This window comes from Hipposideros armiger, unplaced genomic scaffold, assembly GCF_001890085.2.
Source record: "Hipposideros armiger isolate ML-2016 unplaced genomic scaffold, ASM189008v1 scaffold_47, whole genome shotgun sequence".
Taxonomy (NCBI): domain Eukaryota; kingdom Metazoa; phylum Chordata; class Mammalia; order Chiroptera; family Hipposideridae; genus Hipposideros; species Hipposideros armiger.
The window spans coordinates 3747533-3763471 of NW_017731397.1; the positions used below are offsets into that span (position 1 = coordinate 3747533).

General features: G+C 43.2%; 2 protein-coding genes across 8 annotated transcripts in view; one reads left to right on the plus strand and one right to left on the minus strand.

The window, feature by feature from the left end:
• CHN2 (chimerin 2) overlaps positions 1-14017 on the plus strand; it is a 278203-nt gene extending 264186 nt beyond the window's left edge. For all 3 annotated transcript variants that reach the window (XM_019639912.1, XM_019639914.1, XM_019639913.1), the window contains 5 exons: positions 1235-1408; positions 5479-5556; positions 7506-7643; positions 9323-9428; positions 12172-14017. In XM_019639912.1, the coding sequence (XP_019495457.1) occupies positions 1235-1408; positions 5479-5556; positions 7506-7643; positions 9323-9428; positions 12172-12343 (668 nt within the window). In that variant the 3' untranslated portion in view covers positions 12344-14017. The remainder of the gene's footprint in view (positions 1-1234; positions 1409-5478; positions 5557-7505; positions 7644-9322; positions 9429-12171) is intronic.
• Positions 1-15939, minus strand: part of LOC109381349 (uncharacterized) — a 58744-nt gene that overhangs the window by 30927 nt on the left and 11878 nt on the right. Inside the window, exon 2 of one of the 5 annotated variants that reach the window (XM_019639918.1) lies at positions 10894-11998. The exons of the other annotated variants lie outside the window; for them this stretch is intronic. Within the exon in view, the coding sequence (XP_019495463.1) occupies positions 11893-11998 (106 nt within the window). The 3' untranslated portion in view covers positions 10894-11892. Of the gene's footprint in view, positions 1-10893; positions 11999-15939 lie in introns of those variants that run through there. 5 annotated transcript variants of the gene reach the window in all.

Genomic DNA, 15939 nt, shown 5'->3' on the forward strand with positions numbered 1-15939 from the left:
CTGCTGGCCGCTCACGCTGGCTGCTGGCTACATACGGTAGCCCATGGCAACTCACTGCCACAGGGAGTGCAGCCTATGCCGTCGCCGGCGACTCATGGCAGCCCAGCTCCACGTTGAGCTGTTGTTCAGCATCTTAGCTGTAGAGGGCAGTGTCACTGGCCCTCATATGTGGGATCCGAACCGGGACCTCTGGCATCCCAAGCGAATTCTTAACCATCGCGCCACTCGGCCGGCCCGTTAAGTGCTTTTTTATAAAGCAGATGATTATATTTATTCTCACATATTTAAGATATATTTATAAATGCATATAAAATAGAATATTTGTTACTATTGTTATTCTTTATACTTACAAAACAATTAATATTAGAAGGCACTTTGAGTAGGCAGCACATCAACTTTGAACAACTTCAGCATGAAATTTTTATTTTCCGGCACGTAGACTGTGCCTTGTTATTGTTAGGGAAATTCCACCAGTGGGCACCAACTGCTAACAAGATTTTACTAGGCACACAATGTGTTCATTGAACTTAAAAGCACCTTTTCAGCTTCAAATCTTGATATGAGCTTTATAAATAATTACTTTAATCATCACATTACACGGCATTGTTCTAAATTGTGAACTCTTGGGTACTCCCACTGGTGTCCAGTTAGACATTATTTCCACTCACAGGTGTCAAAATAAGGCAAGTAGAAAGGAAAATGGCCTACCCGAACTGCCTACAAGGAGGGAGTGGAAACTGTGGGCAGCTCTCCAGGAAAGGGGGAGATGGGGGGAGATGGCAGTGGTCATGAGTTTGTGCAGACAGCGATCTTGTCTTCCATGAAAGGAACGTCAAGGAAGCAGCCCAGCAAAAATCCCAGGTGTCCTTTGTGAGCCTGGGACTCCAAATCCAAAAGCCCACATGTGGACACAAAGCTTCCGGTCCCCAAAGGAAAAAAAACAAACATACAAACAACCTGCCTGATTACCAAAACTGTCTCATGAGAGGTTCTCTTCTTGTGGTCCAGCAGCAGAAAGAGCTTAACAAGGAAAATGGAATGATGTAAGAGGTTCATGAGTAAAGATGGATTTCGTACTCATCCTGTGGAGAGTACCACCTCCCAGTGGGACAGATGTTCCAGGGAGATACAGCAAACCCTTGGGTGTTTTCATGTTTGTTTTTGGTAACATATAATTTGCATTGGGCTTTGACAAAAGGGCAGGGCCAGTCTAATGTGGCTTTTTTGTTTACAGACTGTGGATTGAATGTACACAAACAGTGTTCCAAGCACGTTCCCAACGACTGCCAGCCTGATCTAAAGAGGATCAAGAAGGTGTATTGTTGTGACCTCACAACACTCGTCAAGGCTCACAACTCTCAGAGACCCATGGTGGTAGACATATGCATCCGGGAGATTGAAGCAAGAGGTTTGGAAAAGACTCCTTATTGGAGTGATTTTATTTTTACTGTTGTCAAGGAAATTTTCTGACAATTGTTAAATTGCCTCTCTCTCCACACACACAAACTAAATCAACTTCTGTTTCATACATTGACCATGCATGTATGATATTTATTCATGTATGCATTCAACACATGCTTGCTAAGCATTTATTATGTGCTACTCATTAAGGATCTAGATATCACAGTTCTCCGCTTCAAGAAACTTACACTGTACTATGCAGAATCAGAGGGCCAAATAAATAAATGTTGTGTGTGCGTGTATTCAAAGCACTGTGGAGTCATAGAGGAAGATGTTGTAATCTTATCTGAGAGTAATTCAGAAAGGGTTATGGCAGAGAAGAGGTTTGAATCGAGTCTTAAAAGGTGCTCCTATTAAATAAATTATTGACCAACATAAACATTGCCTACCACATAGAAGTTCACTCCTAGTATTGGTTGTGTTTATTTCAAAGAGGAGAGTTAAAAGATTAAAAATATCTATGCATTGGAGAATCAAGGAGGTAAGGAAGAGAGAAACATTTCAAAGAAAAGCTTCTTCATGTTACACTTGAGTCATCTTTCCTTTGTGCTTTGTTTTGGCTACTCTTCAGCTCTTTAGTGTCAAAATGTTCAGAGATATGGTGGATTGAGTCTGGTGGGGGAGAGCTAGGATAACTTAGATAATTGGACCATGTAAAAAGCCCAAGGTTGTAATCATTTTTGCCATATATGTACTCTGTTCTAGTTGATATCCATTATTGTGTCCCGATTGGCTTAATATATTCTACAGGTATTTATGCTTTGGCCAACCATCCCATTCTTTCCAAAACAAAACAAAAGAGCACATTATAGCTTATTATCTCAACCAAGCCTTTTAGAGACAGAAAATACAGGGTGAAAACTATAGCTATTCTGTTCCCTTAAGACTTGCTCATTTAATCTCAGATTGTAAGAAATGCCTCCTGCTCCTTGACTGCTGTGGCTGTGGGTGCTTTGAGATCTGGTGAGGTACTGATGCCAGGGCTGAGCTGGGTGAGAGCTGATTAGGGATGCCCTGACTCTGGCTGAGAGGCTGAGAAAAGTGACCCTAGGTGCTGGTTAGAAGACTCTGCAATTTGGAGTCAGATCACCAGCCTCTCTGGAACCTACAATCAGGACTATGCTTCTCTGGAGAAGCTGGGACCACCCCACAGTGACCCTCATCAGAGACGACTGATAATCTGAGCAGCGTAACCACCCTGTCTGATGTGTAAGGTGTCCACGGGGTGGGCACAGCACTAAGGATGCCTAGTGCAAGAGCTGGAATACCACAAATTAGGAATTTAGGCCAGGGAGTCACAGAAAAGGGATTGGAGCTACAGGTATCAGGGGCCCGTGCATGTGAGCAGAACCAGAGAATGGGCTGGAAGAAATCCACATGCCGCTTCCATTCCCAGTTTCTTTCCCACCACTGCCAACATCTGACCTCATCTTCCATCCCTAGCAAATGCCTTATTGTTCTCCAAATGCTCTTTGATGCCCCTCTGTTTCTGTGTGATGGGGCAGAATGCAAAGATGAAGGACTTGAAGTTAGATTCCCAGCCCTGTCTTGTACTAGCTATCATATGACCTTGAGCAAGTCACTTACTCCATTTGAGGATCTGTTTCCTCACCTACACAGTGAATGGAATCAGTTGTACGACATAAAGAGGAGTTAATCCATATTAATGACCTAGTACAGGGCCTAACTTGTAGAACTCAACCTGTGTTTTTGCCTTTTCTTGGAATGACCAACTCCCCTAACTCCACCTCCAAATCCATCCATCTGACCAACTTAATTCACACATGTTTCAGTGCTGTCAGAGAGGCCCCCCAAAATACTGTGTTGAACAGGACAAAAATCTATTTCTCTCTCTGGTAACAGTCCAGGGATACTTGAGCAGCTCCCCAGGGGCAGGCTACCCCTGGTGGCTACTGCCATCTCATCTGCTTTCCAGCTGAGGGCAAAAGGTCACACTCTTCAAGTCCACAACCCAGGTGCTGGACTCATCTCCTTTGCCCTCTTCACACTGTCAGACCTTAATGGCCATTGCCATGGATGTTGTTCTGAAAATCAAAGGTTCCATTACCACAGAGGAACAGGAGAACTAATATTGGAAGGGGAGCTGGCAGCCTCTGCCACACCAGCAAACTCCAACCCATCCCTCGTGACTTCCTTCAAAGAGAGCTCCTCAGTACCACCCTGCCCATAGCCTCGTCTGTCCACAGGCAGGGTTGGTGGTCACTGCATTGTGTTCCCGTGTGCCACTGTGCCTTTACCTCTGTTGCAGCACAGGTGACAACCGTACTGAAGCATGCTTACATGCATCACCAACTACCATGTTTCCCCCAAAATAAGACCGGGCCTTATATTAATTTTTGCTCCAACAGTCTACATTTATTCATTTATGCATGTACAGAAATCTACGTTTATTCAAACAGTCATGTCTGGCTGACGATCTTAACTGGGGCTTATGTTTGGGGCAGGGCTTATATTACGAGCATCCTGAGAAATCAAGCTAGGGCTTATTTTCCAGTTAGGTCTTATTTTCGGGGAAACACGGTAGGACAGGGTGACACCAGGTCTCATCTTTTGGGCCAACTCAGTTGATCAGGAGTGGCAGCCTGGACAACTGTATTGAGACGAATTCTGAGGCTGAGTGGGGCTCAGTGGGAGAAAGAGCGAAGGTCAATTAAGAATGTCTCTGATTGTGTACAGTGTCAGATGGGTAGTAGATTTATTAGGGTTATATCACTTTGTGAGGTATAGAAATGTGTAGTCACTGTGCTGTTTTGTACACCTGAAACCAATATATTGTACATCAACGGTAATTGAAAAATAAGTTTTTTTAATTGAAATTTATTGGGGTGACAATGGATAGTAAAATTACATAGGTTTCAATGTGCAGTTGAAAAGTAAATTTTTAAGAATAAAAAAAGAATGTCTCTGATGGTTACAGGAGAGACGAGGGGCGATATTTATGCCATGCATTTGTCGTATCTGGTGCAGACCCTCACTCAATAAACATTTGCCAAGCAAAAACAAGGAATGTATGTTAGTTATCAAGAGTCTGACAGAATATATTGCAGTAGCAGTTATTTGTTTGCTAATTTTTGCTGTAGATATACAGTAAAACCTTGGATTGTGAGTAATGTGGTTTGCAAGTGTTCCGCAAGATGAGCAAACATTTCTAATACATTTTAACATAAACGAGCGATGTCTTGCAATATGAGTAGTTTGTTTCAGAACAAATTATGCTCGCAAACCAAGGTATTACTTTGATAGTTTGATAGCAGTGAATTTTTACACACCGGGTCTGAAATCTGGGCCTCTCTTCCTTCTGATACTTTTGGGACCTGGCTCGGCCGAGGACCTACCTTACTGAATCGGTAAGATTAGCAGAAGCCACGTCTCTTTCTCAGCCTAAATAAACAGTGATCAAGTTTCCAGACTCATTCATCCGAATTTTATTTTTCTACAACTGTCTGAATGATCATTTATTTGAAGGTCTGGCAATTAAATCAGTCACATTTAACAGATTGTCATATTTATGATTAAACAGAAAAGGCTATACAATTTGGATTGTTCCACCGAAATCAGGATAATATGCATCAGACAGGTGGACATGGATGTGTGTGTTCCTAGCACAGTGCTATACACAGTATGTCACACAGATTAAGATGATGCTGGGGAGAAGGCGGGTTGCTGTCTGGAGCAGGGCTACTGCGTTCAGCAGTCGGATGAAAAAAGCGAGCAGGAAGTCATAGCTGATGAGACTTGTAAACATGGATTCGCTTTACAAAGCAAGGCAGGAAGAAAACCAGATCACCAAGGTCTCCGCTGCCACACAATCAAATGAAGACAGACATGCACGGAAACTGAGATGGACAAGTCCAAGTTCTGAGATGACTGTGTGTCATTAATATATAAGAGCACTGACGATATTTGCCCATTTCCTGATAGCACACGGTGTATATATGAAATCAGTGTCTTTTTTAGATGTTTCAGGAAGCTCAAGTCTGTCTCATTTTTTAACAGGATTAAAGTCAGAAGGCCTTTACAGAGTCTCCGGGTTCACTGAACACATCGAAGATGTCAAAATGGCATTTGACAGAGGTAGGCTTATGCTTTCGTGAAAGCCAAATGACGTAGCCTTAGCACCCTCGCTTTTGGAACCAGATTTTATTCATCGTGGGACTGGGGTGTCAGGGCTACTGAGAGCCATTCTTCAAGAAGCTAAGGAATAATGGTTTGCAGATCTCCTAGTTCCCTGCCTCTCTGGGGGAAGTGTTTCCTTAAAAATGTGGACAAGCGACTGCATGGGGACGTGAGTTTAAAATACTGCTTGAATAGTTAGCCAGCATTTGGTGCCATTAAGATTTTTGAGTTGGCTGCCTAGCATTTATGGTCGGTCCACATGGCACAGGGGACCCTTCTGCATCCCCCAGCTCAGGAACCGGTTGAATCTTCACCTCCCAAAGCTCCAAACAAGAAGGAATAAGAAAGAGGGGTGGGGCATCTCCACAATGAAGTAGGGAAGCCTGTGGAAGTTTAGGAAGTAACCCCTTTTCTTATTTATGACTATGTCAGATGTTCTCTACTCTTGAGAACTTGTTTAAAAACTCATTTCACCACGGCCCACCCTTGGGACTCATTCAGAAAACTGGGTAAGCCCAAGAATCTGTATTTCGAATGAACTGTTGAAATAATTCTGGTGCAACCAGTCAAAAGATGGAACCCTCTGCCTCCTGGATGGAGCCTGTACTTGGTAGAACAGTAGACAAGGTCTCTGATGATCTGGCTGCCCCGTCTGCTCAGGCTCATGGCCAGTTCCCCCTCCCTGTGCACTTGACTCCCCAGCAGCACTGAAATACACCTTACCTGTTGTCATGAACAAGCATCTTGGCTCACCATGCTCTGTCCATCGAGAATGTATTCACATCTCTGCCTGGCAAACACTCCCTATTAATCAGGCGTCAGCTCTAGTCTCTCCTCTTTCATGAAGCCTCCCTGACCGCCCCAAGCTGACGGAAGAGTTCCAGTTCCTTCTGCTATGTCCGCCCCCTACGTTTCCACATGTCTCCAGCGTAGCAATCTTCACATTGCCTTGTAGTTGTTGGTTGCATGCCTGACTCCCAATCTGACTAGAGCCATTTGAATGGAGTGTGTTTTTTCTTCCTTGATTCACTGGGGCTTAACAGTGCCTGGCACACAGCAGATTCTCAAAAACTGTTTGTCAAATATGTAAATGGGATCGAAGGGCATGGTGCCACACTCTTACTGTTTTCTGTACATCAGCCTTTTTTTATCCTCAGAACCAAATTTGCTGAGGCATTTTTTTTTCTTTCTTTCAATTCTCTCTATAAAAGAAAATGCTAATCGTCCCTGTATTATTGAAACTTTATCTGAAAAGTATTATAGTCTTTGACAGTTAAATTGGACTGATACTTACTAATGGTAAAACAAAAAGCCAAAAATATCTGGCGAACGATTATAAAAATGGTAAGAAATATAACATTACCCACACATTAGGGAAGGGGAAAGTTTCCCAAATTAAAGTCCTAGTGACTGGAGGAAGAAGAATCAGGTCAAAAGAAAGTTCAGTGAGTCTGAAAGAGATAATAAAAACTGAAGATATTCAACAATTATGTTGTGCGTGTCATCTTCAAATCCAACTCCAGAGAATACTGATGGATCTACATAAGGGCTTCTTGATTTTTTAAAAATTAGGTTGCTACTGTATTCTATTGTGTATCTTTGGTCCAGGATATGAATTTTTTTGCGAAATTTCTATTATTGAGTAAATGACCAGGGGCTGGAACCCAATGAACTATTGTCAGGCTTATTTCACTCCTCTTTTGGCTTACTTGTACCTTCAGACCGAAAATCACTCTCAGCAAACTTCTTTTTGTTATTTCCTGTATCTCAGTGATATGAGAAGCCCAAGGAGTCAGCTGACTTGTACGGGAACATTCACTGTTGGATATATTTTTTTTTCTTTTCTGGGCACACTTTAATGTGAAATAAGGTCCTAATTAGGAATTGGATCATTGATTGTTTTTCAGACGGTGAAAAGGCAGATATATCTGCCAACATCTATCCAGACATAAACATCATCGCTGGAGCCCTTAAACTGTATTTCAGAGACTTACCCATCCCTGTCATCACCTACGATACCTATTCCAAATTCATAGAAGCAGCAAGTAAGTATTAAGAATGAATTTTTTACTTGTACCAAATTTTTAGGTGCAGTGATTATGAATTTAAGAACATTAAAACTCCGGACCGTAGAAAGTATTGCCTGAGCCACTTGCTTTGCCAAGTGTCGGCACAAGGGTACAGTTAATAGAAAACCAGGCATCGTGCCCCAGCTGAGCTGACCCAGTCCCGAGCCAATTCTGCTGGGCTGGAGCTGGGTGCCAGGCACTTCTGTGTCTCCCCATTGTTTCTGCTGTGCTGGGAACCAGCGCAGTCAGGCCTACTCTGTTTTATGCTGAAAGTAAGAATGTTTCTGAAGTTAAAAATTAGATCTCCTCTAATGAGGACCATACGTACCGATTAGCTACTTCGATCCATTAGGCAGAATTCTATTGCTAATCGATTCAAGTTATACCTCACATTTTTGCCCATCAATGCTGTTCAAGATTAATAATAGGTGTAGACTGTTCAAAATTAATAATAGGCGAAGAATATACTGGGTCAGGTCCTATACTAGGAACTGTCACCAAAAGTCCTCTAGTTTTATCTACCCAATGAAGCAAATATTATTATAGTACCATTTTACAGAGGAGGAAAGCAGGGCTTGAAAACTTGAGCTCACGGGTTTCGGAATGAAGCACCATCTCTGGTCTTCCATCGGAGTTGCTCATTTAGTGTTTGGCACCTGGGCCCACTGTTGTCAGGAGAGAGGACCATTGTGGAGAAGAGGGCAGGGGGGTGGGGGACTACATGTTGCCTAGAAACATAGTGAGGAAGGAGAGAGTCAGATGCTGGAATGCACAGCATAGATGTCAAGCCCACTCTGAGGAAGTTTTATAAAATATATATCATGTTTGAAGGTAAATATTACTACATATAGTAATGAGACAGAGACATATGCAGGCAGGGTGGGATGACTGTGAGATGCACTTTGCAGGAGACCTGTGGACCCTGCTCCCTGGTAAGAGCATTCCTTCTTGGATCCTGGTGGTCCTTACTAGAGAAGGTTCTAGCAGCAGGGTACCCTCCACCCCAGGAGGAACGATAGGAGAGCTTTCTTTGGTTGGCGGCCAGAGACCTAAAAAGCAGAAGCATGCATGCTTCCTCCCATTGTTAATGGGGCCAGTATCTACTTCCCAACCTGGACTGTACACCAGGGCTGACCATGTCAGCACTTTGGAAAAAAGTGCTATGAATGCCGGCTGAGTCGGCTGGCTCACAGACCAGTGCTCTTGCATTGTAACAAGTATTCTCTTATGGAAGGCTGCCAGGGAAAGACTTATTAGACAACTTCAAGGGGACAATAGCAAGTGTGATCCACTTTCAATTAAAGCCTGTGGTGGTGACATTGCTGGCAAAGCCACCATTGAGAAGATAGGCAAAGCAGTGTGTGCATGTGCCACCAGCAAGCATCTACAGGGTGCAGGTTCCTGGAGGAAAAGGACCAGGGCCAGCCTCCTGCCACCCACCCAGCGGGTGTTCAATACACATGTGGTGCCCAGCCCCAAAGCCTTCCTGGAATGAGGCGGGACGTGGCGAAGTTGATTACTTTTAGTGAATAGCACCTGAAATTGCAGGAGCTTATTAGGCATCTCCTCCATCTGTAGCCAAACTTCTTATGGCTGTTCTGCGGACTTGAATGCCACAAGGCTGCCCTGACATTCCTGCTGTGTGCTCTTCACAGAAATTGCCAACGCAGATGAGAGGCTGGAAGCAGTCAATGAAGTCTTGATGCTGCTGCCTCCTGCCCACTACGAGACCCTCCGCTACCTAATGATCCACCTCAAGAAGTAAGCTCACAGCTTGACCCCCCCTCCGCTAATGCTCTAGAAACCGTCCACAGCCTCCCTCCCCAAGCCACTGCATGGACAGGCACCCCTTTAAAGTGAACTTCTCCAGGTCAGCCCCATCCTAACCGCTAGGACACTCACTGTGCCCCCAGCTGCTCCACGCACTTTACAAGCATTGGCCCTGTGCGGTGGGGACTGTTAGGGCCCTCGTGTTACAGATGACATTGCTGAAGCTTAGGGGAGGTTAAATAACGGGCACGAAGAGGCGACATGAAGCCAGGATAGAAACCCGGGCAGTGCAATCCAGAGCCCACGCTCTGTCTTAAGCATTTGTCTACACTGCCTCCGTGTCCCATCTCCCCGCTCACAGGTCCTGTGCTGTGTTCTACTTTTCCACCTTCTGCCCACTCCAGCCCCAGACTCCTGAGCCTGCCTGCCTTCTGGACAAGCACATCCCTGCCCTGATCTCTTGTTTTTCTAGATGTATTAGTTATCTATCACTGAGTACCAAATCACCCCAAAACTTAGTGGCTTAAAACAGTAAGCATTTATCATCTCACAGTCTCTATGGTCAGCAATCCAGGGTTGGCTCAGCTGGGTGCCTCTGGTTCAAGGTCTGTAATGAGGTTGCGGTCAAACTGACAGCCAGGCTGCAATCTCATCTGAAGGGTGGACTGGGGGAGCTTGAAGTGACCTTCAAGCTCACTCATGGGGTTGTTGGAAGATTTCAGTTCCTCAGAGACTGTTGGATAGGAGGTCTCACTTACTTGCTGACTGTTCTCTGGAGGCCACCCATCCTCTGTTCCCTGCCATGTGGGTCCCTCTATAGGCAGCTCACGAAATGGCAGCTGGCTTCCCTCAGACCAAGCAAGCACAAGCACCCAAGATGGAGGACACCGCCTTTCTGTAACCTAACCCCAGAAGTGGCAGCCCCATTGCTTTTGCTATAGTCTACTTATTAGAAGCCAGTCACCAGGTCTAGCCCATACTCTACGGGAAGGGATGACCTAAGGGTATGAATTCCGGGATCACTGGGGGCCATCTCAAAGGGTGCCTGCCACAGAGCACTGCACAGGTTACGTGTGTGAGAGCACGTGACACTGATGGATGATTGAGTGTTTACAAGCCGCTAGAATCTACTCTGCTTTCAGACTCTTCTACCTAAACCGTGGCTCCTTGTCCTTCACCATCCATGTGTAATGAGGTCAGCGAGTTGGTCTTTGAGATGTTGAAGGGATGAAGGCATTTCTGTGTGCCTTCCTCTGTGTTTTTGGAAGATACATGGCAACAACCCATTCTTAGATAAAATGAACCAAAAATTTTCTATAGGACTAATTTTCAGATCCATTCAGTTAGTTAAAGGAAGCAAGTTGATCATACTGTATCAACACTAGGTGTTGAGGGTTTTCTCCTATCGTATAAAACATATAAATACTATTGCTCATGTTCAAGTTGATCAGAGATGTAACCTTTAGCTCAAAAGATTTCCATTTTGATTAACGTATTGAATTTAAGAGTACAGATAACTTTTTGGATAAGTAACAGACTGTGAATGTCAGCCTGGCTTTTAATTACCTATAAATTATTTCTTTCAGTGCCCAGTTGTTATAGTTTGGATGATGATCAGGAAAAAATACTAACAGGATCCAGTTGCATCTGAAATGCCCATAATTCAGTGTTTTCATTGTGGCGGGTGTGCTAGACATCTTGTTTTGGCCAGACGCGGTGCCTGACTTAATGGGGAGATGGGAGCAATTTTTGTGAAGAAAGTACTCTCCTACCTCTTTCTTCGCTTTGCAACGTGAAAATAATGCAAGCTGAATTGACCTTCCTAAAATAATGCTAAATGGCTCATCTTAATAAGTCCCAAGAGAACAGACACAAAGGAATGACCTTCTCTGCAAAACCTCCACATGTTTTAATTATATTTTTCTCTTTGGAGAACCTGTTCCATTTTAGATCTATTTATGAACATTCTAAACCCTAAATTTCTTAAAGTAAAAATCTGGAGGGTTGTAACTTCATTCCACTAGAAGGTATTAAGCCAACTTTGGAGTCTGAATTTCACTCTTGAAGGCTTTGTAGTTCTTATCTGGATGTTGAAATGATGATTTTCAATTCCAACAGTAATTACTACTCCAGACTTCATCCTGTGGGAGCTAGAAATAACGTTCAGCTGCTTTCCTGTTTGGCCACACTCTAGCCATCCCCCTGTCCCATGATAATGGCCTGGCTATTCCTCAGCATATGGCAGCCCCATCCTACAAGTAACCTTTCTCCTCTGGCACTAGCCCTGCTGGCAGACAGAAAGTCTGCCCTCAGCTTCCCTCCTTGCCAGCTTATAGACCAAAAGGAAGCGACAAGAGGGAAAAAGACTTCCATACGAGCCTAGACTAAAATCCGTGTGCACTGTGAGCCAGCTAACAATCTGCCCCTCCAAAGCAATATTCCCTAAATGACCGTTTCACGTGTATTTAGTTAGAAGGCCTGGGTTTCTAATTTTAAAGACTGTGTCTATACCAGATTCACTTAGAAATTCACCTCCACTGGCTGAAGGCAATGTGAACAATCTAAGAAAGAAGAAAAAAAAATGAGAAAAATTACCTTTTTAAAAATACTTCTCTGTAATTCTGATTCTCTATTTCCTTTTGCAATTTCCCAAACCAGAGAAGTTCTTGGGGGGCATATGTATATCATCAGTCTATAAATGAGTCCACAAGTCAGTGTAATGTTTGTTCTGCAGGGTGACTATGAACGAAAAGGACAATTTCATGAATGCTGAGAACCTGGGGATCGTGTTTGGGCCCACCCTGATGAGACCCCCTGAGGACAGCACACTCACCACCCTCCATGACATGCGGTACCAAAAGCTGATAGTGCAGATTTTAATAGAAAATGAAGATGTCTTGTTTTAATCCACCAGAGGAATGAGTTGAATGGCCCCAGCCCCATCAATGTTGTGAAAGCTAAGGGAATCAAAGCATTTCTTACACTTGATTTGTTTTTCCAAGCAAGTGACAGAATTTCCTGGACCACAGTGGATGGCCAAGTCAGCTATTGTGTCTCATAGACACTCGCCTCCTCCGTGTGAGAACAGCAAGGGTGAGGGTGAGAAAAGACCCTCACCTGGGGTCCTTGCCGTGCCTCGTATGTATGTCTGTTTGGCTGGAAGAGTGATTAATAAATCTTTCTTTAACTTATTAAAAAACAAAAACAAAAACAAAAAAAACAATGTAGACCTTTAAGCTTCAGTCTTAGTAATAAAAGGGAACTTAATTCCTAGAGGTACTTGATGCAGTTCTACATTTTCCACTTACAGAAAAGAAGACAATTCTATATGTTAAATGTTAAATGAAACTTATATTGTAAAATGTATTTTTATTTTAGCTGCAAGAATGTTACTTTATTTTAGCAAATAGAACTCAATGCAGTGCATTGGTTATTACCTTGTGTACCTTGTCCTGCCTTCTTGCTGTGACCCCTGAAAAAGTTTACCATGAATGCAGTATTATCTCGACATACCTCTGTCCTTCCCAGTGCTTTGCAAGGAAATTCCACCTGCCACCTGTGTCTCTGTTTTGGATAGTTTTTGCTGTTAAGCACTGGCATTTTGCTATCGTATGGCATATGTTTATAGCAACTATAGGACGATCTAAAGCATCCAGACATTTTCTTTCTATAAAAATTTGTAAAATCCCAAAGTATGTTTTTGGAATTGGTAGTAGGTTTCCCATGTCATGTGTGTATATCCCAGAATATGCAGAATGTGGTCAATTTTACATAAAATAATTTGGGAGCACTGGTTGTATCTAGGCTGTATAAAAAGTTAACATTTTTTTCCTGTTTTCTTTTCAGGCAAGCACTCTAGATTCACATGTTAAGACCCAGTTGTATTTCTGCCACATTTTTGTATCTATGGAAAGTAAATCTGCAGAATAATTTTTTGATTTTTGTTTCATTTTTGTTTTATAAACAAGCCTATTTTTTTAAAGCAGGAATGAATAAGTTTGGTGTATACGACTATTTGTTCCTCTTTAATAAAAGTAGCTCTGTATGGATAATAATTTCATATGATTTTATTCCTATAGTTCCAGCTGATTGATTATGTTTATCTTAGTATGAGCTTTTCACGCCAAGATCTCTATATTTTGTAACATAAGTAAAATACTTAACGCATCAAAAACTGGAAATCTAGATTTTTTTGTTTTTTCTTCAATCAGGCTACCATGTCTTTTCCTCTGATTGTCTGAGATGATCCGTGTACTTACTCACTAGTCTTGTTTTGGAGTGACCAGAAGAGAATTACTGTGATAAGTGAGCTGAAAGGAGGGGGGTAGTGCAATTGTCTTGGCAAGTCCGGAGGAGCGATGCGGATGGACTCCATTGTCACATGGGGTCAAAATGCCCCTGCTGTGATTGCTCCTCCCTGCTGTACAGACTTGTTTGTTGTCGCTTACTTCTAGATACTGTCCAAAAAAAAAAAAATATCTGGAAATGGTTTTATTTTGTGAAGTGAACAATACTTTGTAATTTATGATAGTGTAAATGGAAGGGAAATCATTAAATGTATTAAATTCTTCTGTCTGTCATTTTGGAGTATGTGAAGGAAATTGGTGTTGGGGAGCGGCAGGGGCGGGGTGGGGGGAATATTTAAAATGTTGTTTCCAGATGGATTGGGGCAATAAAGTTTCTGTCATCACCAAAACGCATTGCGAAGACAAACATCACATGGAGTCCTCCCCTTGCTGTCCCACTTCCTCCACAGGCCTCCTCCTGGAGAGCCTGCCTGAGATTCTCATTTTCCACCTGCACTTTCCTGAGACCTGCTGCATGTATGAGATTCATTGAGAGATGGTGTGTTTTGAGCGAATGCCCCTAGGCCACTTGCAAGATGGCAAAACAGAAGTTTGGGAGCCAGAAAAACGTGTCTTCGATTCCCAGATCTGCCTCCGTTCAGCTACATGTGACCTTGAGAATGAATTTGCTCATCTGAAGAACTGGGGACAACATTCTGACTGTGATGTCTTAGAGGAAATGACGGTCTAAAGTCATCTAAAGTAATAGTTATGTCTTATTATCATTATTTTCAGAGTGATGACTTAGGAGAGGAAAGGCTGTAACATGGGGTGAGGAAGGACGAAGCAGGAGAGGAGAAGGATTTGTCCCAGGTTAAATCCAGGCCCAGGTAATTATATGGGGTATTATAACAGGGCTCTATCATGTGTAATGAGGTTCACTTGACTCCTTTTCTTGACCATGATTACAACACTCGATCCCCTCGAGCTTGCTTTAGTCTGAAGCCTGCTCAACCATGCCTATCGCCCCGCACCATCTGGCAGCCTGACGTGGCTCCTCTTACGTGGCTTAAAATTCCTGCCACTGGAGTAGCTCTGGTAGTTAGACCTGGAGGGAGGCAGTGTTGCTTCTAGAAACCCACTGTGAAATGGTCCACAAGGAGGTTGTGGGAGGTGGGACAGTGGCAGGGTGGGTGGGGGGGCTGGTGCATAATTTCAAGCACAGCAGCCTGGCAGGGCAGGGGAAGGGGAAGGGGCGGAGGAGAGCATAGACAAGTCCGTACACACAGCTGACGTAATTGCCCCGGGCCGACCTCACTACTACTGACACATGCGGTTAGCATACAGATTCCCAAGACCCGTCAGTCCCCACATTTGTAGCGAGTCCCTTGATTTAAAAAAATACGATGTGTATTTTTATCCAGCACTTACTAATGGGCCAGACATTGTGAATACTTGGAAGCAAGGAGAGGCTTATCTCACTGAAAGAATTAATAAGTTTAGTCTGGCTGGAGAGAGAAAGCTGGTCATGTTAAAGATTTTGGACTCTAACATAAGGGAAAGGGGTGCTACTATTGTTTTTGGTGGGTTTTTTTTTAATAAACTTAATTTGGGGATATTTTTTATTTACAGAAATGTCTCAAAGATACCACAGAGAGCGTTTATGTATTCCTTCCCTGCCTTCCCCTAATGCTCACACCTTCTGTGACCACAGTACCTTTATCAAAAGTAAGAAACTAACACTGGTGCATTCTGGTTAATTGCACTCCAAACTGTTTTCATATTTCACAGGTTTTCCACTAAATTCCTTTGTTTGTTTCAGGATACAGTCCTGAGTACCACATTGCATTTAGCATTAATGGGTTTTCGGGCACAGATGACACACTATCTAGTTCACACCCATTCGATGTAGCCTGGATCGGGAAGTATCAAGGCAGAGGTATCAAGACTGAGTAAGATTTAGGAGGTGGAGTTGGAAAGGGTTGTTTACAGATGGGATTAAAAAATTAAGGATGACTTTCAGGTTGCTTAATTTGACAACTGGGTAGTAGTTACTGAAATTGACAAAAAGAAGAACTAAGGGGACTTGGGGAGGGGGCGTAAGAAGTAAGGAAGGTGGCAAGTTCCGTGTTGGACATGATGAAATGGAGATGCCTGTGAGATTGCCAAACAGAGATGTTTCATGAGCGATTATATTAACAGACCTGAGCCGGAGA